The sequence below is a fragment of the Megalobrama amblycephala genome, linkage group LG1, assembly GCF_018812025.1.
Source record: "Megalobrama amblycephala isolate DHTTF-2021 linkage group LG1, ASM1881202v1, whole genome shotgun sequence".
In the NCBI taxonomy this organism is placed as follows: Eukaryota; Metazoa; Chordata; class Actinopteri; order Cypriniformes; family Xenocyprididae; genus Megalobrama; species Megalobrama amblycephala.
The window spans coordinates 10,763,020-10,788,849 of NC_063044.1; the positions used below are offsets into that span (position 1 = coordinate 10,763,020).

General features: G+C 38.3%; 2 protein-coding genes across 2 annotated transcripts; both read right to left on the reverse strand.

Annotated features, from left to right (window-relative positions):
• Positions 1-1,049: 1,049 nt before the first annotated feature.
• LOC125262673 (phosphomannomutase 1) lies at positions 1,050-11,546 on the reverse strand. Its single transcript, XM_048181495.1, has 8 exons — positions 11,193-11,546; positions 9,715-9,832; positions 8,343-8,419; positions 6,707-6,798; positions 6,524-6,623; positions 6,075-6,150; positions 3,436-3,551; positions 1,050-3,317 (listed from the first exon to the last, which is right to left on the reverse strand). The coding sequence occupies exons 1-8, from the start codon at positions 11,274-11,276 to the stop codon at positions 3,195-3,197; spliced, it is 786 nt and encodes a 261-aa protein (XP_048037452.1). The 5' UTR covers positions 11,277-11,546; the 3' UTR covers positions 1,050-3,194.
• A 1,186-nt stretch (positions 11,547-12,732) lies between these two features.
• Positions 12,733-24,559, reverse strand: LOC125250052 (GTPase IMAP family member 8-like). Its single transcript, XM_048165832.1, has 5 exons — positions 24,547-24,559; positions 22,482-23,153; positions 22,265-22,336; positions 21,170-21,853; positions 12,733-16,934 (listed from the first exon to the last, which is right to left on the reverse strand). Exons 1-5 carry the CDS (start codon positions 24,557-24,559, stop codon positions 15,136-15,138), a joined length of 3,240 nt encoding a protein of 1,079 aa, XP_048021789.1. The 3' UTR covers positions 12,733-15,135.
• Between the last annotated feature and the right edge of the window lie 1,271 nt (positions 24,560-25,830).

The following is a 25,830-nucleotide window of genomic DNA, read 5'->3' on the forward strand; positions in this document are numbered from 1 at the left end:
ATGCTTTTAGAAATGTTGATTCTATACACATATTTTGACAATGAAGTCAGACTGACTTGATTGCTTCATGGGATTGGGTGGGGCTAAAGAGATCTTTTGGCTTGTTTCAACTCTCTGATTGGTAGAATTGGTGTAAGCATCATGGGTAATGTAGTTTTCACCATAAAATCCCGCTGTTAAACATGATTATTTGAAAACTAAGTTGAAATAATGTGGGCTGACGGCATAAGCAGAAGCAAATACTATCAATTAACAATCGTAGTTTACAGTAAGACTGTCTTTAAAAGGTTTATAAGTTCCCTATGGAGAAAATGAACAGAGTTTTTACTTCTAGAACCCAACTGTTACACTTACGGAAGAGGATTAGGGCTAAGCAATAATTAAAAAATAAAACCATGTTAATTCGAGAAAAAAGTCGAGATAAAATGTTGAGAATAAACTCGTTAAATTACGAGAAAAAACTCGTTAAATTTCGAGAAAAAGTCGAGATAAAATGTTGAGAATAAAGTCATTAAATTACGAGAAAAAACTCGTTAAATTTCGAGAAAAAAGTCGAGATAAAATGTTGAGAATAAACTCGTTAAATTACGAGAAAAAACTCGTTAAATTTCGAGAAAAAGTCGAGATAAAATGTTGAGAATAAAGTCATTAAATTACGAGAAAAAACTCGTTAAATTTCGAGAAAAAAGTCGAGATAAAATGTTGAGAATAAAGTCATTAAATTACGAGAAAAAACTCGTTAAATTTCGAGAAAAAAGTCGAGATAAAATGTTGAGAATAAAGACATTAAATTACGAGAAAAAAGTCGTTAGATTATGAGAACAAATTTGTAATTTAACGAATTTGTTCTCGTAATTTAATGACTTTATTCTCAACATTTTATCTCGACTGTTTTCTCGAAATTTAACTTTAATCTCGAGATGGTTTTATTTTTTTTATTATTACTTGGCCCTAATCCTCTTCCGTATACACTCTTTGCATTACCAAAAGAAAAAGAAAAACTCTACAGCAAAACTCCCAATCACAATAACTGGATTTCGACAACAAAATTTAAATCAACTCACCGCTTTTTCATTATCAGTGTGTCAATTTCATGTTTCTTCACTATACAAACATTAATCTTTGTCTCTGTCATTCATAAATATGTGGGATGTTGTATCTCAAGAGTCCAGTCTGAGATCAAAGAGTGAATAATCGAAATGCATTCAATCACAAACACTCGGACACACTGATAAACTCAGTCTGAAATCAAGTGTGACCGCAAATAAGATCACGAGACCATCACAAAACCTGAGATTAACACGGAATTTATCACTCGTTTCATTACGAATACAGCGGTCACGTTCACACTGAAATTACTTTGTCATTCATAAATGTTTGATTGACATTACACAAGATGTCCGTCATTTACAGCAGTGCCAACCGAATGATCTCCTGAATAATTCAAAACATTATCTGACACAGAACCGAGCTGAAACACTTAACTGGTTTGGGACACGAGTACGACGGCTCATCCGAGAAACTGATGTGTCTTCAAGGTCGTAAACACCGCTGTCATCTGATTAATAATCAGATATTGCCAAAATTGTCTTTTCATTTCTGACATTATTGGTGCTGCTCTGCTGAAGTTCCTTACACACTGCTCTGTTTGCCGTTAGGATGACAAAAGTTTTAAAAGTTTAAATTTCAGTCTGTCGGTCTACAACGCTCATCAATGTTTGAGATGGCCAATCAAATCAGGAGGCGGGGTTTACTATTTTCACGAGCGGGAATTCAAACGCGACGCTTCAGTTTTAACGGTTGAAGAATGTGATCGCATCTTGAGGTAAGATAAACATTTATGTGACAACTGTTGTTCGACAGAAATGTTAAATGATCGACAGTAATATTCAGGGGCACAAATTACTCGACGTCTACTACTTTTTGTCAAATTTTGCGGTTTTGAAATAAAATTATATCATTCACAAAAAAAAGGTTCAAGAAATAAATTTAATTCTTGCTAGTAAATTTAACAAATAATTACAAAGAAAAGGCAAGTAATGCATAGAATTAAACATGACATTTTGAAGTAGAAAGTATTTTCTTGTAAAGTCCAATAATCTTTTTATATACAACTTCGAAAAATATTTTTTTCCAGTGTTTATATTATTCTTGTACTGCTTATTTGTTAATGTAATGAGACAAGAAAGAGTAGATTTGAAGATGTTAGGAGTGAAAGTATGCATATTATCAAAAAAAAAAAAAAAGTTTTATGTACTTCACATTAAATTGTAAATACAACTAGATAAAAAAAGTTTGTCAAGACAAACTTTGAAGTTGGCTTGAGAAAGCCTGACCAGAAAGTTTTAAAGCTTAAAGTTGGATGGTTTTGAAGGCAATATACAGTATATCAGAAGAAGTAAGTCTATGGGATTTTTCCGAGTTTTAATTGTCATTTTTAGGAAAACCTTAAGTTGGATCACTTATCACTTAAGATATAGCGCACAAGGTCTAGTCTGAGATTGGTGGTTGTAGAGTTAAAACTCTAGGAGGAGTTAGAGTCAGAAGTTTTAGTCACAGAAGAATAATAATATCTATAAGTTTAAGTAGCATTTCTGTAAGTTGGCTTTCTCAGGCCAACTTAATAATCCTTTTTCTCTATTAGCTTCAATCCATTTAAATAGAAAGGACTATTATGTGACGGAGCAAGTTAAAAACAGAATGTGCGCCTCTACCGAAGAAGGTTTACTAATAAATAAGGTTTATTAATACTGATCGCTAATTGGTTAAAAACAGGTCTTCCAGAGGGGTTTTGTCGTCCATGTGGTTTACAGCTGTGAGATGTTGCATGTCAATCATCATAATTTCTGGAGTGACGCCTACGTTCTGTCCATCATCCAGAGGATTCACTGTATTTTAATGCATCTGTCACTCCGGAAACTTTGCAGTGTGAACGTGTCCACCGTAAAACACTTTTAATTGTGAAAAGTTGTAAAACTTTAGACTTAAAATTAATGTTTGAACATTACAAAACTATAAACACGCACTGAGAGTGGTCCATCAGTGATATTTACATACAGTCCCTTTAGTCTGATGGCCAGCAGTGGGTTTGGTTTGGTTTTGTCTGAATCTGACGGCCTGCAGTGCCCACAGTGACCAGCAGAGGGCGCAGGAGAACCGCACTCAGGCAGTCTGTTGTGCGTGTGCGGCTGCCGTCACGCCTCATTGGGTGGAGCGCTGAAGAACATCTCTCTGCAGAGCCGCACCGTGTCTTCAGGAGAGCAGACGGTGAAGCCAATGGTACGAGGGTCCTCGAAGATCTCGTAGTCGTTTCCTCCCTGATCAGGAAACAAATGATAAAAATAAATGAAAGCAGTACAGATACACAGTCATTCACTTACATGCAATGTTCCCTCTTTTTTTTTTTTCTTGTTAAGCAAAACCTTGTTTACGTACCAATGAGGTTTCATTGCCGAAAAAGTAGATGGCGTCCAATCCTTCTTGCTCCAGGACATCCAGACAGAGGCGTTTGTCCCAGCCTTCCGGGAACACGTCAAAACTGATCAAACCCCCTGAAAGCAGACAGAGAAACACTTACTCCTGACTGAGATCACACAATTAAGGGGAAATTCAGAATAATTAAACACTGATGTAACCTTTGACTATCAGAAGTTTTAGGATGCCAGAAGCGAAAAATTTGGAGATAATGTTCAAGAAATTTAAAGGTGTAGTGAAAGATTTCAGCCTTTTACAAATGTCTTTATCCCATCAATCATACCAAACCCCACCCCTCCTAACACATGCCAGCCAATGTGATGCCAGCAAACCTGACCGTGTAAATGAATAACAGCTATTGAGTGCTTCTGATTGGCTAAATAAATTCAGACCTCTTCTTTGATTTAGTTTTATTGTTTAGAAAATATTAATCCTCTAGCCTGACATATGAAAAAAACGTCTCCCATTAGCAATCGCTCTAGCGGCCTTGTTTCTGCTCTCGCAACACTCGGTCCTGCTCTGCTTCATACTACAGTTACATTAATAATCTCATCCATGAACAGGATTTCTGCCTGAGTCCCATCCTGATTCTTTCCAACGGGCTGTGAGGTGAAGACAGCACATCCTATGATTCTGCGAAATCAAGGCGTCATCAAGCTACGCCTTTGTTTTGAATAAGCGACCTCTAGTGGTGAAAATGTACATAGTGTGTCTTTAAATGGAAGTATCATATTTGATGCATCAGTCTTTTATTGTACAGTGAGAATATGGTGGGGAAAACACATCAGTTTTATTCAGCAGGCCAAACTGAGCAAAAATATGCAGTTTGGTAAAGAGATACCGATATTTATATGGCAAAAAATAAGAACTCTTTTTTTTTTTTTTGCTAAATTCACCAGGGAGCTGTGCAGTTATTGAAGTTATTTAAAGGAACACTCCACTTTTTTTGAAAATAGGCTAATTTTAGGCTCACTGTGTAAAGCCTGACATGAAAAATGGATCAGTTTTTGAACATTTAGACAAAATCTAATAATAATAATAATAAATAATAAATAAAAAAATTGTTGAGGATCACATTATTTAATACATCAGGCTTTTATTGCTCATTTAGTCTGATATAGTGAGAAAATGGTGGAAAAAACAACTTAATTTTATTCAGAGGCCCAAACTGAGCAAAAATACAGTTTTGTGAAGATTCTGATGTTTATATGGACAAAAAGTAAGATTGTAATGTAAATCACTGAGATCTTTATAACAGTATAACAGACTACTAACATAAAAGGCATATAAATATCATATCTGTCAAATAATATGTCTTAATAAGATGATATTTAAATGCATAGTTTTATGATCAAAGCTCTGTAGTTTTACAAACATTTTGGTGCAATGAAATACAATTTCATTCAAAAGAGATCCTTCCTCAAAAGCCTGATGATCATATTTGAGACTCGTGACTTTTCTAATAAATGATGTATGGATAATAATCAAGTAAACTGAAGTTGCTTCAGTCCAGTAAGTGTTCATTTTGAAATATTACTAACAATATCAAAGCTATTCTTATGTTTACTTTATATAAATCAGTGCAGATTTCACAGCAGAAAGACACATAAACCACGAGCTGAAGGTGGACGTTTGTACAATTAAACTTAAAAGTCTTTACTTGCTAAAAATAGTCTAAACAATCAGACGACAGAAGCATGAAGTAGTGCAACAGGTTTTTAAGCAAAGTTTTGATCATGTCGAATGAAAAAAGCAAATCAAATATAACACAGCAGGCTTTATAGGTTAATCTGTCACAGAGACACACATTTTATGTCTGTTCCAACCTCTTCCAGCTCCTTTAAAGCCGTAGTGACGCGCTCAGCAGTGAAACTGCATCTTGTTACAGAGAGTTTAAAGAGTTTAAGAGCCCTGAGGCTCATTCTCACAGTAATGACCCATATATGTGTGTGTGTGTGTGTGTGTGTCTCTTCAGAGACGTGAACTGCGTGACTGATTGTCCACCGAGTGATTGAGAAACTCTGGAGGACAGAAATCAGCTGTTAAAAATTAATTATCTTCACACACACATACATACATTAGTGTCCCGTCACTGGACTGCAGCTACATTCCACCACTGACTCAACAGTTGCTAGAGCAACAGCCAATCAGAGAGCTTGATCACCTCACACCCCCTGGCCCCTCCCCTTCCCCCTCAGACTGTCCGTCAAACAGAAAAAGAAATAACAAAGCCACTGTGTGCGAAACTGAGCTGAACTTGAGAGGCAAAACCGCTGAAGATTGACTCCAGACGTCAAAGCTAACGCGTGTCCGTGTGTGTGTGTGTGTGTGTGTGTGTGTGTGTGTGTGTGTGTGTGTGTGTGTGTGTGCATACGCGACAAACGCAAACAGGTTGTTGAGTAAACACTCATTCTCTCTCACGGTTCAGTGGTCTGTAAACACACACGAGTGCATCCGTTAGTGCGCGCTTATCACCTTTAACATAGATATCGTGCGAGTGTGTGTGTTTCATCCCCTGTGCAGGTACAAACAGCGCTGCTTCAGCACGGATCATTTGTTTTGGATCATCAGAAAGCTTTGTGATGTCATTTCCTGCTCACCTCTGGTAAACCGCAGGCCTTTTCCTGCAAACTCTTGCTGCAGAGCCGCCACAAACTTCTCACGTATCTTCTCTCTCTGCGGGACAGAAGAGTTTGGGTTGTTTTAATACAGCCAAAGAGCTTTTAGGTTTATTGACAACAAGAATAACCCCTTAAAAACAGTGAATTTCTTTAAACACATTCACTTTTTTATTCATTCACTTGAGGGTGAGTGAATCATGGGATAATTTTTTTTTTTGGGATTGAACTATCCCTTTAAGTCAAGTAACTGCAGTCACTATTCCAGGTTTACTCTATATTCATGTAGTAGACCATTCATTGGCAAATTGTTTTACTTTCTGTTTTGTTGCTCTTTACATGAACAAACTGTTTGGTGATTTAAAATAATAGGGTCTGGTGTGAACAGATCAACAACTTTTGGCAAATTCTAGAGAATTAACTGAGAATACCTTGTCGATTTCAGAGAACTCGATTCGCTCTTCTAGCGTGCAGCTGCGTCCGATGGGTGAGATGTTGATCATGCCGTTACGAAACTCAATGAACGTCCCTCTGAGAGAGAAAGATTTGGTTTACTGTGCTGTAATGACATTACAGATCATCATCTCTGGAGTGTGTTTCTGTGTTTGTGTTACCGTTTCTTGGGCAGTTTGAGGAGCCCCATATAGCTGAGGCAGAAGTTGATGAGGTCCTGCAGTAACTCCTCACCCAGATGATTCTGAATGGCCTGAGAAACAGAGACTGAACTTAAAAGAAGAATTTAAAGCTTTAAAGTTCTAAAAAGAATTAATGTACCAAAAAGATACCAATGTTGTAACAATCCAGAGATTGAAAAATCAAATATAGTCAAATAGTTAGACTTTAAAGTATTAGTTCACTTTCAAATAAAAATTTCCGGGTAATTTACTCACCCCCATCTCATCCAAGATGTTCATGTCCTTCTTTCTTCAATCAAAAGGAAATTAAGGTTTTTGATGAAAACATTCCAGGATTATTCTCCTCATAGTGGACTTCAATGGACTCCAAATGGTTGAAGGTCAAAATGACAGTTTCAGTGCAGCTTCAAAGAGCTTTAAACGATACCAGACGAGGAATAAGGGTCTTATCGAGAGAAACCATCAGTCATTTTCAAAAAAAAAAAAATGTAAATGTATATGCTTTATAAACACAAATTATCGCCTTGCACGTGCTTCCGCTTTCTGTATTTTTCAAAAAGCTTATGCTGTATGTCCTACGCTTTCCCTATTCTACTTATGGAAAAAACGGAACTGGTGCTGCGTTCATTCCGTAAGTTGAATAGGGAAGGCGTAGGACATTCAGCATAAACTTTTTGGAGAATACGGACGGAAGCACTTAGAAGGCAATCATTTGTGTTTATAAAGCATATACAGTTGTATTTTTCTCGAAAATGACCGATCGTTTCTCTAGATAAGACCCTTATTCCTCGTCTGGTATCGTTTAAAGCTCTTTGAAGCTGCACTGAAACTGTCATTTTGACCTTCAACCATTTGGAGTCCATTGAAGTCCACTATAAGGAGAATAATCCTGGAATATTTTCATCAAAAAACTTAATTTCTTTTTGACTGAAGAAATAAAGACATAAACATCTTGGATGACATGGGGGTGAGTAAATTATCAGGAAAATTTTATTTGAAAGTGAACTAATCCTTTAACAATCCCTGTCTTAAGCCAGCATCAAAGAACTAGTGTCGACAAAAGCCGGCTGTGTTGTCACCTCTAGTCGGCTGCGTCTCGGCCAAAAAGCTGTGCTTGAACACACCAAAAGGACTAAAAGGTGACTGTCAACAAGCACAAGCGACCAAAAAAAACCCAGACGATGTCCGACTAGAGCCAACAATGTGGAACACACCAAAAAAACTAAGCCGATCAACAGTCAAAAATGGTCCGACATTGCCTGACATCTGACTGTTGGCTTGGTGTGTCCTGAGCATTACTTAAAATCTTCTACTTCTGTGGTGTTTAACAAAAATTCAAAATCTCACCCCCCATTCACTACCATTATAAAGCTTGGAAGAGCAAGGATATTTTTAAATATATATCCAATTTTGTTCATCTGAAAGAAGATAGTCATATAGACCTAGGATGGCTTGAGGGTGAGTAAATCATGGGGTAATTTTCATTTTTGGGTGAACTAACCCTTTAACTGCACAGTGTGAAGCTGCTTCTTCATTTAAGTCCTCCATGAATGACATGCAAGACCTTCTATGGTATTTAAAACCATTTAGGACACTTTAATATTTTAAGACACACCTGTTTGGAGATGAGTTTGCCGTCTTTGTATTGCACTGTTCCATTTTCGGCGAAGACGTAATCAAACTTGTGAATGACTGCAGCGAGAATGAGCAAAACAACAGAATGAGACGCAATCAAAGCACTCTGATTCAACACATCTTATCATCATCCTGATGACCTTTACCTGTATTACACAACACGCACACACACATCGACATAAACAAAAGGCTTGTTTTCCCTTCTCAGAGATTCAGTGCTTGTTCAGATTCATTCAAGAACACACAGTCCTGTTTAATCATCAACTAAATGACTTTATGCTTCGTGCCAACATCACATCTGTCAGTGTCATAATATCTGATCCAGATTCTTCTCTAGATTGTGTGTGAATGCGGATGGATTCGGTTCAGAACTGTGTTGAACTCAGTATTGTAATTCAATCACAATCTCACTAATCTCAGTGTTAATCTAATCAGACCTGCACAATTATATAATGCCACTTCACGACAATGATCAAACACTGGAGATGACATTAGAAACTGATCTATACAAACAATTATCTATATAAAACTTAGACAGAAAGTCAGGTCTGAAATGAACACCCACAGGTGAGAGAAAATCACTAATGAGATCTCTTTAATATCACAACTTTGACTGCAATGAAATTAATATTTACATTTTACATATATGCATTGGGCGGATGATTATATCCATAGCGAATTACTTTGCATTTAAAGTATATGTTTGAATAGTTCTTGCATTTCCTTGGGAATCAAACCCATGACCTTGGCATTACCAGTGCCATACTCAACTCCATTTACTTCCACCTACGTCACGTGTGACCTTTCCAACATGATTACGCAATACATGGCACATCGCAGAGGTAGATGAGCATTTGTTTTTAAAAAGTATATAATTTTTATTTATTTATTTATTTATTTATTTTTTACAAAAAGTATTCCTCGTCTGGGATCATGTAGAGCCATTGAACACCAGTGAAGTCCACTATATGGAGAAAAATCCTGGAATGTTTTCCTCAAAAACCATAATTTCATTTTGACTGAAGAAAGAAATACATGAACATTTGGATGACACGGGGTTTAATAAATTATCAGGAAGTGAACTAATCCTTTAATTTTATCAATTGGGTAAACCTTTTATGGGTGAATATCAACAACTTAACATCTCAAAATTCAAGCTGTTCCAGACTGAAGGAATTATGGGATATCAGCTTTTGTGTTTAAATTTGTGTTGATTCAGTTATCCAGTCAAACCGGTTTCTCTGCATTCTTCAGCTGATGCAATGTCCAAAGCCCTTTAAACATGTGAGGATAACGATCCTAAAGACTCACAATGATCATAATGAAATGTGTCATAAATAACATTCTCTAACCTTCATCTCCATCTCCGAGCTGTTCTGCAATTTTGGAATAATCCGAACCCCCCACCACGCCAATCTTCACCTTCTGTTTCAAGGCCTGGAAAAATTCGTCCAGCTCTGGGTCAATCTTCTGCAGACACACACATAGTATTACATCAGGTTTCTGTTGAGACCTGTGGCCTCAGTGCCCTGATTTATGAGTCCATTAAACAGTGACATCCAGCTGTTTCAGAATATTTGCCTCACAAGACAAATGGCCTCAATACATTGGGAGGAGCACCATTAGTCTCGTGAAACATCATGTCTGCAGCAGCTCTGTATGTTGATGTTTTCAGCAGACGTTTAAATTGCACGTTAGTCACGTTAATGGCAGTGAGTTGGTTATTATGGGAATTCACTCCAGTACTGTTGTTTAATGGCAGGTTGCGTAACAGAGATCTGTGTTCCTCTGTCAGCGCTGCAGACAACAATAACAATACATTCAGATGTTGTAGTAATCTGTGACTAATAACAGCGTGCACTAGGAGGAGTGAATATTAATAGAAAAGCTCAGGCGTATAATGAGAGTTGAAGAGTATCGTGAAGGTGTGGCAGTTCATCACTCATGCTACAGACTTGTTGATAAATATATCAGCGTCCAAGCCAACTGAAAATTCTGTATTTTAATCGCGCGCGCGGCAATTTACGTTCTGTGGACGTAATTTCAGCGCGCGCTTTGAAGTAGGAAGGATTTTGACGGGTTGTTCAACATTCTAACTCGTTCTACAAACGATTCCAACGACGTTCGCTTAGCATTTTAAAAACTTTATGCTAGATATCGTTATCGGTCTTAGTGTGAACGTGACTTTAACGTTGTAACATTGTCAATTTATGTGTGACAGTTTTATTTTTCATTACAACGTTCGTTCCAGGAATTGCTTTCTGGGTAACTGAAGAGGACAGGACATCGATACCGTAGGTTACTAAATTCATCTCAATGAAAATAAACACTATGAGGAGAACGGCATGTTAAGCCACAGATTTCACTATTCATTGGACTTCTCATCCGACGGAACACAACGTTCCAACAAACTGTCCCAAAAACACAGAATGTGTTCCTTACTTTAGTATGGCATTTTGTTGAATGTTTACAAACCAATTAGGTTCTAAAAATGATATTTTGTAGATTTTTTAACCATTCCCATAACGTTGCATGGGAAACCACTGTTAGCTGATGTATACGTGCAGAACGAGTGTACCATACAAACACACATAAACACACTCATTCATCATTAACACACACACACGCACGCACTCACGAGACAAGCTTCACCTACACACAGATCCGTGCTGGAAATAGAAACATTATGTTACATAACTGATATTTTTACTCCCATTAGAGCTGAGAAGACGCATCTTTTATAACAACTTAATTGTTATCTATAACGTTTAATGATATCTCGCAACTATCACGTGGGTAAAAAAAAGAGTATCCTAATATAAACACATACCTCTCTAGGGGGTGTGAGCGTTCCGTCCACATCAAACAAGCACAAAACCCTTCGACCTCCGGCTACACGAGACTTTATATCCATTTCTTCTTGTCCAGCAATTGAAGTAGATATTTAAAAAAATAATAATAATAACAATAAAAGAAAACAAAAAGACAATTAAATAGGCTACAGATAAGACTCTAAATGACTCAAGATGAGTTAATGCATAAGAATATAACGAGACACAGTCTCTCCTCTTTCTTGAAACCGAAAGATAAAGAAGTCAATACTGACGAGTATCTACTTTGATTAAAGTATATACTGCAGGCTACATGATCACTGCTGAGTGTGAATGAATCTGCACATGTGGTTCCTTCTGCAGCACTATCCTCCCTGGGGAGGGGGTCCGCCTCAGCCAATCAAACGCGCGGAATCTGGTCACATGCGTGAAGGGGGCGTTACCGAGATTGTATGGAACTCGGATGCGTCACGTAAGCACGTAACAAGCAGAAGCGCGTCAAACAGTCAAACCCGGAGACAGCTCGACCTTTCACCTAGTACTTCATATCACACAGTTACACCTGATCATAACAACAACAACAATAGCAGTTGCAAAAAATCAAGTAAATAAATAATTAAGAACATAAAACATAAAATCGTAGTAATCAGTTAATTTTACTCTTAAAACGTAAACTGTAATGAAAGAATGGTAATGAAACGCATTAAACTCGTGCATTGCAAATGACATTGACTTATAAAATACATTGCTGCCCTATGTAAGAAGTGCAAAAGAACAAATGAATTACAGGAGAAGTTGTTAAGTTTCTCCTCTAGGGGGCAGAGTGAAACTGTCAACGTGCACATATTACACAATTAAAATACAGAACATAAAAGTAAGAGTACGACTTCAAAAAAGGAGGAATATATGACAGCAAAAGCTAGTCATCATAAAGGACGTGTGAGAATAACAATCCTGCTCAGAACAGACATGGAAGTGAGTTTTTGGTTTTGTTTCACTGTTTACACACTACACACATGTCTAAGCATTTTCAGTTTTGAGGTTGCTGAGGTGTCCTGTTATTTTCCACTACAATAATATGATGAAAGTCACGAAGTGAAACCACCAGATCTCGGGCTGTTGTGGGTGAATGTGAAATGTGAAATGTGGGGTGTTTTCGGCTGTCAGTGTTACAGCGCCATCTGGTGACAGACAAACGGTCTTGATCCTTAAATACTGACAGAAACGCGAAAGATCTCCAATTCATTCTTTATGACTTAGAAGAATATTTTGATTATAAATATTTTCACTTTGGCTCTTACATGTTTCCACGTGTTCCTGATTCTGAACGAATATGAAAAGGAAAGATTAAATGGATAACATCAAATGTGGTTGGGAACTAGATGACCCAGTCCTAGATGACCAATACTAGCTTTGCTGTTGTCAGGCTACAGGACAATAATCTGAGCACAGCGTTACATATCGTTAGCTATATGTTTCCATGACTGTCTCTGTATTATGCAATGGACGAAAACCAGACAGACCAGACAAAACATATGAAAACATATTATTTAAAGGAAATTGAATGTTTATTTAAAATACATTAAGATAGTTATCTGAGGCAGCATCATTACCATGACAAAGTGAAAATATATAATCATTACGCTATAGAAAGAGTCAGTATGTTTTACAAACTTGACCTTAAACAGACTACTATACTGTAAATTCTGTATAATAAAACAATGTTAACTTTAGAAGAAAATAAAATCTTGTATCTAATCTCTAGTCATTTTTTATTAAAGAAAGAAAGACTTTACATGTGAACTGCAAATCCTTGCTGATTTCAGATGTTTTCTGAAAGCACTCTGCAGACTGTTAACAACAAACAACTAATACAGCAGCAACCAATCAGCTGTGCTATGTAGATAACGTAGTGATTATTAATTATTGGATGATTTGGATGTCACCACTCTGTGTACAATTATCCCCTTTATTTATACTATTCTCCATTTTGTGAAACTATACCTTGACAAAGGCTACTATCCGAAACGTTGGTAAATAAAAAGCCTATGCTTAAGTGAGTGTTCAGTTGTTCTCCTTCAATAATATTTTTTTTCCCTCAACTTGCACCTCTACAGGTGTGCATTCGCTTAGCCTCACTATCTTTTTTTTGTTTTTAGGTTTTATAGCATTGTTTAATGGACAAAAACTGACGAGTCAACCTCCTTCTGAAATTTACCTATCAATTGTACACAATAGCACATGTGTACATGAACAAATTTGAATGTTGAACAAACACCTTGACCCCCAACCCACCCACCATGCAGCTCCCCAAACAAGCAGCAAAAATACATCCCACATGTAACTAACCTTCAACGTTCCCAAACGCATTGGACTTCTTGTAAACGCTCAACATACAAAATATTCTTTAGCACACAATTGTTTTTTATCGTGTTGAAAAGAGTTTCATAAGACAATCTAGTCTTTAACCAGTAGGTGTCCCCAATGTCGAGGTAAAAAAAAATAAAAATAAAAAAATTCATAATAATGACAGTACTAATAATAATAAATGATAATAAAAATGTAGTGCTCAATGACAGTACGAATATAATGTCCAGTTTAACAAAAAGGTCCATAAAGTGGACAGGCACTGCTATGTCCCGCATAGCACCGAACACGCTGTATCAAACATCGAGGAGTCCTGAAAAACTATTCAGAAACACATGCATCCATTTTTGGTTTAATGTGTTGCTCGAAGTAAGCCTCCGCCTCCGATGGTGACTTAAAAGAAAGTCTAGTGTTGTCATAAGTGAACCGTAAATCTGCCGGATGGTGGATGCCATAGGAAATCCAAAAAAAGTTTCACGGAGTTAAGTTCCGGGTATACTTCAGCCGTCCGCGTTCGTGCACCATCCGCATGACGTAATTTTCATCATGCGGAGGGCTTGTGGCCGGCCGCACACCCCGTCCGCGCACGTGACGCGTCCGGGCGTGGAAAGTGAAGTATACCCGGGCTTTAAAGGCAGCTCTTCTACGGCTCAGTTCGGCACTCATATCTGGGAAATATGGACACATGAACTGCGAAATGTAAGCTCACCTTGTTTCCTGGAGGCTTGGAGAATTTTGGCCTTATCAGAGAAGTAGTTCAGACAAACAATCATTGCTCTGTGCCTGTTGAGGCTTTGGAGCGAGGGCACGATGAGCGCAATCTAACACCACTGATTGAAGATCAGGCAGATCTTCACCTAGCACCTCTGAGAAGAAGCCAGACATCAAGTCAGTAGGCCAGCCATTCTCCGCATCTTCAGGTATGCCAATTATCCGCAGGTTTTGGCAACGAATCCTATTCTTGAGGTCTTGTTGTTGCTCTTGCAACTTCAGAATTTGATCTTTCAACGTTGAGACTGTGGTTACCATTGCTTCTAGCGAGTCGTGATGGGAATTGAGGGTTGTTTCCATATTCTCCATAGTATCAGACATAATGGTTTGCTTAGTCTGAATGGAATAGATTTGCCCCGTTATCTCCAGTTGTAAAAGCATCCATTTTGGTTTTGACCTCCGATCGAAAGTTTTTGACAATCAATCCAATCTCTGAGCGGAAGCTCGCCATCTCTGTTTTGATGGTGTCTGACATCTGACTGTGAGAGGATGTTAGTTCAGATTGAACCAGCTGAAGAAGTGTATTGTCTTCTGGTGTCAAAGATAGCTCCGCGCGGTTGCTAGCAGCGGCCTCCATGCTAGCTTGCTTTAGGTTGGGACTGTCAAGCCGTGTCTGTCTTGTCGTCGATTTTTTCACGTTTTTGCTTTGTCATTTTATAATAGATCGGTTAATAGAGATCCAGGGTAGTATTTCAAAGTATACTTGATCGTATTTTAGTGTAAATAAAATGAAATTATGTGAGAGCGCAAACGAAACGCGACTACCTCCTCATCTTGCCGCCGGAAGTCCCTAGCCTCACTATCTTACAGTAAAACACATTTATCCTCATACTTCTTCTTCAGCTCATCAATCTCTCTTTGGTGTTTTTCTTCCATTTCTTTCATTTGTTCATTCAGATTTTTGTCTTTTTGATATGAGAGTTTACTCAGTACACTGTACTGTTTTTGATTCTCAAGGCACTCTTTTTCATGCTTTAACTTCAGCTTCAGCACCTCTAACTCATGCTGTAACATGAGAGCATGAAAGTCTATCCTATATTTCTCTCTGAATTCATTGAATTCTTCTGCTTGTTTTCTAGCGTCATCTTCAAACTTTCTCTTCATTTCTTTTAATTTCTTTTTATACTCTTTCTCCATCTCTTTTCGTTCTTTCTCCTCCTGTTCTCGTCTGGCTTTATCTTCTCTCTTTCTCTTCTCCTCCTCCTCTTTACGCTCTTGTTCAAATGCCTCTTCAAGCTTTTTCAGTTTCTCTTTCTCTTCTTCCCTTCTCTTCTCCTCCTCTCTCACTCGTTTCTGCCACTCCTCCTTCCATGTTGTTTCCCATTTTTCTTTTTGTTTTCTCATCTCTAGTTTACTGTTCTCATACTCTCTCTCTATTTTCTCTCTTTCTTCATGTTCCTTTTTGATCCTCTCATTTTCTTTTTCTTCTCTTTTTCTTTTTTCCAATTCAAATTCTTCTATCATTTTCTTTTCTTTCAGCTCCCATTCACTCCTCTCCTCTTTCAGTTTTTTCTGGTATTTCTCCTCATGTTCTCTCTTCAGTCTCTTTTTGTGAAGTTCCTCCATTTCGCTCCTCTCTTTCTCATACTTCTCTCTATATTCCTGGTCTCTCTTTTTTTGATCATTCTCTAATTTTATTCGTTTTGCTTCTATTTCTTGCCGTTCCTTTTCCCATTGATTCTGTGTCCTCTCCTCTTCGATTCTTCTTTGCTCTTCGGCTCCTTGTCTTTCTTTCTTCTCCTTCTGTTCTTGTTCATCTCTTCTCTTAAGTTCATTTTGCAAAAACTCTTCCTTCAGTCTGAGTACTTCCTCTCGTTTCTTCCTAACTGTCTCCATTTGTTCTCTCTCATCATTCATTTTCCTCTCCATTTTAGCAATCTCCTGCATGTATTTTTCATGCAAACATTTTCTCTCTCTCTCCATTTCCTTCTCTTTGTCTTTCAATATTCTTTCTGTTTCCTGTTTTATGGCAGCTTCGGCTTCTTTGAACATCTCATTGGTGTAACATCCTTCTCCATTCTTTGCAACCATTCTGTTGATTTTTTCCAGTAAGTCACTGACTTGTTGAGAATCATCTTGCTTTGTGTTGTCAATCACATGACATCTTCCTCCACAATCTCTGATTAACATCTTCATATCTAAATCAGCCTCTTCCAGGTAACTCTCAAATGTCTGAGATTTTAGCATATCACCATGTGTGAATATTATAATGCTGAACATCTCAGCATTTTTTCCAAAGGTTTCCTTGATTATATTTAGAGTTTTTGTTTCTTCCTCTGTGAATCTTCCGATTCCAATCACCAGCAGGAACACGTGAGGTCCTGGAGAGAGGAGACCGATGCACTTCAGAATCTCTTCCTTCACCACATCATTTGGGACATGTTTGTCAAATAGGCCTGGAGTATCAACAACAGCTACTGGAGTTCCATTAACAAACCCCTCTTCCTTCTGACACGAAGATGTCACTGATTTCATACTGCAACATGATTTAAAGACTTCTTTGTTGAGAATAGTGTTCCCTGTAGCACTTTTCCCACTTCCAGTTTTCCCAACAAGTACAATCCTTACACAGTTTGCTCTTGTTATCTGCCTCTCATTTTCAGCTGAGGAACAGAGAGGAAGAAAAATATTATTATTGTAGTCAGAAATTTACAGTGAAATTAATTTTCTTACAAATGACCATTAATCAACAGCAAAATTATGCTGACATCACAGTCATTTCCTGCTCTTGTTTTACTGTGAATTCACATGATAAACCTGTCTTTAAGTATGCCACTGTAAGAAATTATATTGTTTAGTATTGTAATGTCTTGAAGTCACCGTTATGGTGATCAGTGTTGCATTTGCTTGGGATCTTGGACCTTGTATATTCATATTTAAAATTCTGATCTAGCCAAGTCAGAAAGTGTGACAAATGAAAACACTTGTGAAAACAATGACAAGCTAGAATATAAATAAGTTAATTGGATGATTTTAAGTAAGTCAAACTATAATATTAATAGCATTATTTCTGCATAAAGATTTACCAATATCTTATTTCAAATTCACAATTTTTTGCAGATTGATATTTCACAATAGTGAAGCAGCAGCTGAGATTTATCCTTAAAAGATGTGACATCATCTTGCAACACAAGATTTTTTTTCTTTCATCACCTAATGATGCACAGACATCAATACTAGACATACAAAACACAACATTGGTAACACTCAACAAATAATACAAATAATAAAAAGATAAACTCTGAAGATTACAAAATAAACCAACAACACGAAGTGTTAGTTAATTAATCATTTATAAAACATTAATATGCATTATTAAGCAGTTTATAAATACAGCTATAAATGTTTTGTTCTTGATTTATAAGCATATCTATAATGTGTTTAATAATTGTATTTTCATGCTTTATTCAAATGTATGTTCAAAATCAAAAAGCCCAAAATCTCAAAATTGAAAAACAGCATTTTAGCCTGTAGCCTATGTTTTGCCTTAAAGCAACAACTGCACGTACAGACATCTGAAAAACCTTACAGCACCATGAAACAACATGATGTGATAAGTGAGCTGTCATGAATGTGGCTCCCGTGTCTTCTTTTATTTCTCCATTTTAACACCTATTTGCCACCTGTTTTCCACCTGTTGGAGTTTGGGTTCCTTGCCGCTGTCGCCCCACTTTCCACCGACTACTCCACTAACAGCCTCAAAATACCCATTCAAATAACAGTTAACAATCAACGCATATCCACTCATGCTCTCTTAGACTCTGGGGCAGCGGGCAATTTCATGTCTGATACGTTCATCAAGGAACACAACACATCAAGGAACACATCCCCTATTGCTATGAAAGCATACATTCGAGGAAGAATTAGCCAAGGGATTTATTCGGCCTTCTACGTCCCCGGCGGCATCAGGCTTCTTTTTCGTTAAAAAGAAAGACGGCAGCCTTTGACCCTGCATTGACTATCGCGGATTGAATGACATTACTGTGAAGTTTCGCTATCCTCTGCCATTGGTTCCCGCAGCCCTAGAACAGTTAAGACAGGCCAAGTACTTTACCAAGCTGGACCTCCGCTGTGCTTACAACTTGATTCGCATCAGAGAAGGGGATGAATGGAAAACTGCCTTTTCCACCACTACCAGCCATTATGCCGTTCGGGCTATCCAACAGTCTCTCCGTATTCCAATCCTTCATCAATGTCTTCTGGGACATGCTCAATCGCTGGGTCATAGTCTACATTGACGATATTCTCATTTATTCCAATACCTTTGAGGAGCACGTCCAACATTTCCGGGCAGTATTACAAGGACTCATCCAACATAAACTCTATGCCAAAGCTGTGGAATGTGAGTTTCACCATACTTCCACATCTTTTCTGGGGTATGTCATCAGTCAGGAGGGGGTGGCGATGGACGATAGTAAAGTAAGGGCAGTGCTCGAATGGCCACAACCCCGCACCCTAAAAGAGCTACAACGATTCCTGGGGTTTGCTAACTTCTACAGGCGGTTCATATGAAACTTCAGTGGCATAGCGGCTCCACTGACCTCCATGACTAAACGGCACTCCACACGCCTCTCCTGGTCCAACGAGGCTGTGCACGATTTTCAAGAATTGAAAGAATGGTTAACCACAGCACCCATTCTCAATCATCCAGACCCAGAGCTCCCTTTCATTGTTGAGGTTGACGCCTCCAGTACAGCATCAGGGCTGAAAAAATGTTCCCATGTGCATTCTACTCCAGAAAGTTATCAGCAGCAGAGCATAACTATGATGTAGGCAATCGGGAGCTACTAGCAATGAAGGCGGCTTTGGATGAGTGGCGGAAGGAGCACAACACCCGTTCACCATACTCACGGATCACAAGAATCTGGAATATCTCTGTTCTGCTAAATGTTTGAATCCTAGGCAAGCTATATGGGCCATGTTCTTCACTCGTTTTCAGTTCACTGTAACTTATCAACCAGGCTCAAGAAACGTCAAGGTGGATGTGCTGTCTCGTCAAACAGAGGAGGTAGAAAGAACGGAGAAGGAAAACATCATTCCTGATAAGCTTCTGGTTGCTCCCGTACAGTGGGACGTCATGACCAAAAACCCTCAGATCAACGAACAGACTGCACCACCACCAGAATGCCCACCAAATTGCATGTTTGTACCTGCACACCTCCGCAACATGTTACTGCACCAAATTCAAAATCTCCCCAACTCTGGACATCCAGGTATCACTGCCACACTTCATCTGGTACAAAACCGATTTTGGTGGGACACCATGTTAACAGACACCACCCAATTCATCAAAAACTGTACAGCCTGTCAAACCTCAAAGACTCCTCATCAAGCACCTGCTGGTCTGTTACAGCCTCTGTCCATTCCTCAACGCCCCTGGTCTCACATAGCCATTGACTTTGTCATCGACCTCCCTGAGTCCTGTGGCCACATCACCATTCTCATGGTCATTGACCACTTTTCCAATGCATGTCGACTTATACCACTCCTCAAGCTACCCACTGCCTTTGAGACAGCAGAGATCCTGTGCAACTATGTGTTTCATTTCTATGGCCTTCCAGAAGACATCGTATCAGAGAGAGGTCCACAGTTCACATCCCGGGTATGGGCAGCTTTCTTCAAACAGCTAAACATGAACATCAGCCTCACATCAGGATATCATCCCGAATCTAATGAACAGACCGAACGCATGAACCAAGAACTCATCAGATTCCTACGCACATACTGTCAACAAAACCAATCCGATTGGAGCCGTTATCTATTGTGGGCTAAATATGCGCAAAACTTCCTGCAGAAACCCTGCCACTGGTATAACACCCTTCCAATGCGTTCTGGGCTTTCAACCACCACTCTTTCCCTCGTTCGGGGAACCATCCAACCTGCCCTCGGTAGCAGAGTGGATGCAATGAATGGAGGAGACCTGGGATCTGGCCCATCACCATCTACAGCGCTCAGTAAAAAGGCAAGTGGAACAGGCCAATCGGCATCATCACCCTAATCCTGAGTACACCATGGGACAATGGGTCTGGCTGTCAACAAGGGACTTTTGCCTACGACTTCCTTGCAGAAAGCTCAGTCCCAGATTTGTAGCGCCTTTCCAAATTGTTAAGCAAATTACATCTGTCATTTCGTTTAGATTTACCTGCTAACTATCATGTTTCTACTACTTTTCATGTGTCGCTGCTGAAACCCTCTGGTGGTCCGAGGGGAGAGTCGGAGGGAGCCGAAGCACGCAACCCCCCACCCCTGATGATCGAAGGCGAGGAGGCTTATCAGGTACACTCTGTCACGAATGTGGCTCCCGCGTCTTCTCCTCTGCACCACCGGAGGGAGCCGTCACCTGAATATTGACTTTCTTTCATTCGGACTATGTTTCTCATAGGCCCTCATTCCTGGGACTGATTGCGTAAGCACCTGCACCACATCACACTCACACTATTTAAGCCACTCACACGCATTCACACATTGCGAAGTCTTGATTTGCGCCGGAGATCATTTCTGAGCGTTTTTCTGTGGATTGTTATTCTGTTGCCATTAGGACTGTTTATCTCCTGTGATTCTCTGCCGCCTGCCCTGATCTCTGCCTGTTTACTGGACTGTGATTGCTTGCTGCCTGCCCTGATCTCTGTTTGTGTCTTGACTCTGTTTGCCTGCCGTGTGCCTCGACCATTGCCTGTCCCTGTTTCTGTCTTTGCCTCTGCCCTTTGTCATTATCTTAATAAAAGCTGCAAATGGATCCCCATTCTGTCGACCCATCATTACATGAGTATTGATGGTAAGCTAAATAGAAAATATATATTTAGATATTTACATATTAAAGTACTAGGATTTGTCTTACCTGTTTGTTTGATCATTTTTAACTCTCTGTTTTCTTCCTCCATTTCCTTAATTCTGCCCTCCAGCTGAATCATCTTCTCCATCTGTGCTTCCTGATATATAGCAGATGAGTAGCTAGAATTCCTCCTAGTAATCATAACGAGCAGTTCTGAGAGCTGCTCACTGTCAAGTCTTTGCTCACTACTAAGTGTGTAGTATTTGTTCCCACATTTCTGAACAATTTGTTGAATATCTCTGTTTCCATGTATGAAATCACTGATGACTTTGTCCATCCTGTTACCCTGCCATATGAACAAGATCATTAGATGATCCCAGAACTTTCCATCTGCTGTGTCAAATATGCCACTGAGTACATCGATTTCTCCTTTATCATCATCACTGAGAGGACTGATAGGAAGGACCAGAAGAAATGTGTTTATGTTAAATGAACATAGAGACAGAGCACAGTATGTCTCACGCAGCACATCCTTCTGAGAGAGAGACGTATTATATAGCTCCGGCATTTCAACCAAGGTGACCTTATATCCAGAAGAAGATGTGTAGCATACACCTTCTCTCTTCACACATTCATGGATGGTTTCAGATTTAAACACCCCTGGCAGTATTGTATTTGCTGTAAAAGTCTTGTCAGCGCTGCTCCTTCCAAACATCACCAGATTGAGATTTTGAAAGAATTCGATTTGCACTGAAACAAACAAGTAAATCTCCTGTTACTATAGTTCAAAAACATTAAACATTTCTTTCCTACTTCTTGCAACATGAAAAATCTTACTGTTAACAAATTAACACGTTTTTACCATAGCATTTTTACAGCCTGTAACTGTTAAAATCAGGATAGTTTTTTTACAGTGTTGTTTTATGATATTGTTTTATTGTTTACTGGGCTTACTTTGAATTTTTTACAAATTGCAGGATTTGTAGCACAAACTTTTCTAGCACTAAAGTTTATCATTTAATATTAATCAAAATTAAACACTTTTCATCTTATGTATTAACTGAATAAATCCTGTGTAACAGAAAGACAAAACAATTGTTCGATTGTTGTTGGATATTGTGTTGAGATTCAAGGATTGGTTGCATGACAATGATTACTTACTGTCTGCATCTGTTGCGCTCTGATGCGATGAGGGTTTCATAAATGAAAACCATTTTTGTGTGGTCTTAGGTCCTGGAGGAGAAAATACAGTTCAAAATCATGAATTTCAGCTTTGTTTATATTGCCTTTATTTGTATAATTAACATGAAGCTTTACGTAATACCTTGCCATAACACATATTTAAGGATTTAACTCTTATTTAAGGAACTTAACTGACCTTTTCCTCTTTGTTCTGCTGTTTCCATCTTTTTAGTCTCATAATGTGGCTGTTCAAATGATATTGATGGCATATCTGGTAGTGACTTGTAAGTTTCCAGGGTGAGATGCTTTCCCTTTTCCACTGTCTCCAAGGTCTTGATTTTCTGAAATAACTCAACCATAGAATTTCTGCCTTTGTTTTTTAATTCGTAGTACATCCATCCTTCTCTGTTTAAGCTCTGAATAGCTTCATTCTCCTTAGCACTGCTGAATTTCATCTGGCTCATCAACAAAACTATAGTATGTTTTATGGTATCTTCTGACAAGTTATTCATAAACTCCAACATATATCTGTTCTTCTCAGTGAGCTCTGGATGCTGTATCAGCAGAAGCACGTGTGGACCTGGAGCAGACATTTCCTCACAACATTTCAGTGCCTGAGAATTTTGGGCTTCAGGAACCTGTCTGTCAAAGAGATTTGGTGTGATGATCACAGATATGCGTTGAGTCTCAAAGCATCCTCTGGCTCTCTCAGGACACTGCTGAAGCCATGGAGGAATTTCACTTTCGTCAAAAGCTGTTCTTTCCAAGAGTAAATTTCCAAATGAGCTTTTTTCATCCCAGTTCTCTCCCAATAACCAAATTCTTAGTTCAGACACTAGGACCAAAGATTTCAAGTGTAGAATTAGTTCTGGCAGATTATGTCAGTCAAGCTTGGATCAGCTGATCCATGCCTATAATTGCATCCCCATATATATAAGATGAATTCAGTATTATTCATCTGCTTCATTGCATTGATCAGGAGTTAATTCCCCTCCTTCATCATTTATATAATGCCAGGGGGTCCTTGTAAAATTTCTGAATATGAATATTTGTATATTTTGACATTTGACATGTTCCCATAAAAGAAGAAGATATTATATGTATAATATAACTGACAATATCACTGAATATTGGACAAGTCAACTACGTAGTGGTAAATTATACTTGATTGCATTTGTTCGTCACATAGACATTAATGATACCAATGAGACAACATTATTCTGGGGTCCTTGAGGACGGTTCTAAATATGACGGGGGTCCATTACTCAAAAAAAGGTTGAGATTCACTGGGTTATTGTTACAATACAGAAGGGTCAGAGACAAAGGATCACAGGTAATGGGTGTTTATTGAACAACCAGCAGAGACAACAGGAATGCAGGTGAGTAAACGGTTATAATGCAGGTGAATGGTGACTAGTAGATTAGTGATACTGTCCTTTGTGTTGCAGTGATGGTGAGCTGGGATGGCTGATGAATGGCTGGCGAAGCAGAGCAGAGAAGACACTGGATAACTTGCACAAAGACGGGAGACTTGAAACACGCTGAAGACAGGTAAGTGGTATACGGAGTCCTTGAGGTAAGCATGAAGGTAAGTCTTGATGCGAACGAGACCGGACAGTGACTAAGTGTGTGAGTGTCTTTTAACTGGTGACTGACTGGAGTGTTGATTGAGTGCATGTGCGTGTGATCAGTACTCTGGTGAGGGAGTGCGCTGTGATTGGGTGATGTTGGAACCTGGCGTGTCTGTGGCAGTTATAGCTGCGCTCCCTGATTTTATCCATGCTGGGCTGCATGAATGGGCAGACGGCAGAGCGTTCTTGCCCAGAACATAACTATCCAAACTGTATGCTAATTATCAATGTGGCTGTGACAGAAGTTTTGCAATGTTAATATCAGTACACCACATTCCAAATTATTATGCAAGTGACATATCAGTAAGATTTCAGTACAATGAACTTTCAGATTTTAGTTTTTCTAAGAAAATAGATGTTTATTTATCCATGTCTTTTTAGATAACTGGTATCAATCTCAGACAAAATAATTTGCCAGGTCTATGGAAACCCTACTTGGAGATTGTTCCACATTATTAAGAAAGTCACAGTTCTTATGCAATATGGGAGGAAGAAAGATCTTTCTGAAGATGAAAAGCAAGATTTGTAATTTGTCATGACAGAGTGTTAAAACAACAGACATAATGGTAAGAAGGATTTATAAGAAGGTATTATATGGACTTTGTCTTTGCACTTACAATCTGGACATACTTCCATGCTCCATCTTCGTCTTGGTCCTCTCTCCTTCTTGTCCGATATAGCTGTTGATTAATCGCAAGATGAGTTTCAAAAACTGCTTTCATTGGTGCTGAAAAAATATCAACCTTTTGAACCTTCCTTGACATTTCAGCTTAAGTTTGAAGGGAGTAAAGCCTCTAAAGACACGCAACTTTGCCAAAGAAGACATTTTTACTTCAAATATCTAAATTCATTTAAAAGCAGTGTCACTATATCATGACGCTGAACACCGAGAATTTGAATGACTGTAATATGACGAGTCGAGTGCGGATATCTAAAATCAGAGAAAATCATATACAGGTGGGTGGCGGGCAGGTGACAATTTTTTAAAGCGGTTTCGGGTGATGTTTGAGCTGATCTGCACATCACTAGCGTTTACATAAACTTAATTTCATTATTTTATATGACAAAATTAATGAATGGCTTTGACTGACACAATATTTTAGTTTATCTTTTATGTTTTTAAATGAGATTTGATAAATATATATATATTAAAAAAGATTTTTTTTAAGTCATGTTATAATGTGCCTCACTTTATAACATTTCATTTTCTTTCTAATGGTTAAATAACAAAAAATGCATACACAAGATCCAACTAAATGTCTTTAGCCTACACTATGTGCAAAACAACAAAAAACCTTGTGCCGATCTCTCTCCCAATGGAAGCACAATGCAAAGGAAGTGGTAGCCTATAAGCCCCACTGTTTTCATGTAGTTTGGAATACCAAATTTAAACCTTGTACTATCCATGTTATTATTATTATTATTATTATTATTATTATTATTATTATTATTATTTGCATTTTTATGCCATGTCAGCATCAAGGCTATTTACATGGCAAACACAGGACGCTTGACACAAGAGACATAATAAGGAGGAACTTTTTCTATCAATAAAACCCCCACCTTTCTACATGTAACATATATGCATTAAAGTTAGAAGTTACAATGAGGTAGAAAAAAAATGTTTTAAAAGCTTTTACACAATTGCTTACATGCTTATTTATACATGTTGGATCATACTCACGATTTTGAGCCGCCATTTTAAAGTTCCAGGCTCGCAAAAAAAAAAAAAGTGAAAGTATTTGTGGTTCTCCTGATATACCTTTTTTTTTTTTTTTTTTTTTTTAAAGGTGCAGTAACCTAACATGGCAAGTAAAGCAGGGAGAGTTTCATATGTGCATACTTTCTGCAGTGTTTAATATAATGCCATAGAAAACGATTTAGATTATAACATTCTGGTGTTGTATTTCTTTT

Coding starts and splice junctions, on each gene's coding strand:
- LOC125262673 (XM_048181495.1), bottom strand. CDS start 11,276: ATGGATATAAAGTCTCGTGTAGCCGGAGGTCGAAGGGTTTTGTGCTTG. Junction 9,833..11,192: donor CGCTCACACCCCCTAGAGAG/GTATGTGTTTAT, acceptor GTGTGTCTGCAG/AAGATTGACCCAGAGCTGGA. Junction 3,318..3,435: donor TCGGCAATGAAACCTCATTG/GTACGTAAACAA, acceptor TTTCCTGATCAG/GGAGGAAACGACTACGAGAT.
- LOC125250052 (XM_048165832.1), bottom strand. Junction 22,337..22,481: donor AGCAGAACAAAGAGGAAAAG/GTCAGTTAAGTT, acceptor TTTCTCCTCCAG/GACCTAAGACCACACAAAAA. Junction 16,935..21,169: donor AAAAATGATCAAACAAACAG/GTAAGACAAATC, acceptor TCTGTTCCTCAG/CTGAAAATGAGAGGCAGATA.